This window comes from Acanthisitta chloris, unplaced genomic scaffold (assembly GCF_000695815.1).
Source record: "Acanthisitta chloris isolate BGI_N310 unplaced genomic scaffold, ASM69581v1 scaffold41198, whole genome shotgun sequence".
NCBI classification, from domain to species: domain Eukaryota; kingdom Metazoa; phylum Chordata; class Aves; order Passeriformes; family Acanthisittidae; genus Acanthisitta; species Acanthisitta chloris.
The window spans coordinates 12,081-14,170 of NW_008688352.1; the positions used below are offsets into that span (position 1 = coordinate 12,081).

Consider the following 2,090-nt stretch of genomic DNA (forward strand, 5'->3'; position numbering starts at 1 on the left):
CCCCAGTGGATAATTACAGTTCTAGAAGCAATCAGCCACAGGGAGCAGCCCATGATACACTACAGTCAGCAAGTTCACTGCCAGCCTGGAAGGAAATTGCCTTTGCAGAGTTTTAAAGCCAATTGCTGTCTGTATCACCACCCCCAGAGCAGAAACAGAGGTAGAAACACTGTTGTGATGGGTTTGAACAACGTATCAGAGCAACCAAATGTTTAAAACTCCCTCTGGGTGGATCTAAACCGGAGGCATTTCTACTGTTACTGTTCAATGCAACATTAGCTACAAGCAGTTACAAGTTCATATTGACTACACATCCCCGAGCTACATACCCAAATCCATCCTTTTCAGGGGCCCAGGAAAGAGGCGAATGGCTTTCAGGTAGTTTTGCTGGAAAAGAGACAAAGGATCAGAGGTGAAGCCATGACAAGCACCACTTCCAGCAGCTCCAGGCACTGTCAGGGAAGGCAAAGGCTCAACACCCAATCAGACAAATGTGGGCAGCACTGGGCAGGAGTCCCACTCCGTGTTTAGAAAGAGAAAGGATAACAAGGAACCACTGTCTCCACCCCTTCCACCCAAAGAATTAGTCAGCAGAAATGGCAAGGAAATAAAACAATGCTGAAGTTTGCAAATTTCCAGCTCAGACATGGCATGAGGCTGGCAAAGAGCAGGAGACCAAGTGCCTATTAACATGACATGGGGAGGGAGCAGACAGGGCAACAGAGGAACCTTTCCCCAAAAGCTGATTTATCAGGATAAGACCTGACAAGACAGTTTCAAGGAGTCTTATGCTGTCCTGTAACCGAAGAGATCTGGAGTTTGAAGCCTCCTGGCCCACACTAACTCAGACGAGCATCTTACTCCTGCACAATGAGCCACTTTGCCACCAGCTCTCCCAGCCTCAGGGTGAGCTTTAACAGTTCAAGGCTTTGCTCTCCTTTCTGCTACTTCTCCTACTTACCAGCTTTGGTGGCCCCAGGAACACACACCTCTGCAGCCCCATAGCCTTTAAGGTGAGAATCATACCTAAAAGCAAGCAGAGAAAATGCTTCAGCACAGCCCCAGTAACTACTGGTAGATCCCAGGAGAAGATCCTTCTCCATGCAGCAGTGCTGAGCCTCTCCATGGAGGCCAGAACTGAGCTCAGACCCAAACTCCACATTGCCTCAGCTCTGTGGCAGTTTCAACAAGTCACTTACCTCTGCAGACAATCTAGATATCTATATATCTTTACAGTCATCATTTGGAGCAAGTTATCTGAACAGACTGTTAACCTCCTCCTCTTTTGGAGATTCCTAGAACTGTAGTGGACAAGATCCTAAGTGATCTGTTATAGCCTCACCTTGCTTTGAGGACAGAGGTGGCCACAAACTTTTGTCAGTGCATCTGGACTCAAATCAGCCTAACCCATGAACAACTCCCTACTGGCAATTCTGGGGAGACAAAGCCAGACAGGGCCTGGACCACCATGTGTTTGCACTGTCACAGAGCCCACACAGCAGCTGGAAGCACTGCAGAATTTGAGGTTGAATTTGAGGAAAAGGTTCTTCTCCCAGAGGGTGTCTGGACACTGCAACAGCCCCAAAGCTGACAGAGCTCAAGGAGTGTTTGGCCAATGCTCTCAGGCACACGGTGGATTGTTGGGGTGTCCTGGGCAGGGCAAGAGTTGGACTGATGATCCTTGTGGGTCCCTTCCAGCTCAGAGCATTCTATGACTCTGCAAAACACGTCCCACCCCTCACCAGGCACCCTGCAAAGTGCCCATCCCCAGCCAAGGAACCAGCACAGCCTCCCCCACTCACCTGGCAGCCCCCCAACGTTGGCCCAGGCCACTCTGCTGAGGAAGATGCTGTCCAGGTGGGAGATTTTCAGCCTGAGGGACGAGAGGGGAGGTGAGCAGGGGCAGGTCTAGCCCAGGGCCCCCCATACTGCTGCACTTACTTGTGCTCCTGCATAGCTCGCTGGGTGCCCTCACCGCAGTTGAACAGGTATCTGGGGGGGAAAAAGGGTGTCAGGGCAGGCTCAGTCTGACCCCTCCGGCCCCATCCTCAGCCCCACCTCGACCTCATCCCCATCCTCAGCCCAATCCC

General features: G+C 51.3%; 1 protein-coding gene across 1 annotated transcript in view; it reads right to left on the reverse strand.

Moving 5' to 3' along the window:
- The window catches only part of ELAC2 (elaC ribonuclease Z 2), a 12,557-nt gene extending 10,569 nt beyond the window's left edge, over positions 1–1,988 (reverse strand). Inside the window, exons 1-4 of the mRNA XM_009080968.1 lie at positions 1,942–1,988; positions 1,803–1,873; positions 962–1,026; positions 330–387 (exon numbers count right to left, since the gene is read on the reverse strand). Coding sequence (XP_009079216.1) covers positions 330–387; positions 962–1,026; positions 1,803–1,873; positions 1,942–1,955 — 208 coding nt within the window. The 5' untranslated portion in view covers positions 1,956–1,988. The remainder of the gene's footprint in view (positions 1–329; positions 388–961; positions 1,027–1,802; positions 1,874–1,941) is intronic.
- Between the last annotated feature and the right edge of the window lie 102 nt (positions 1,989–2,090).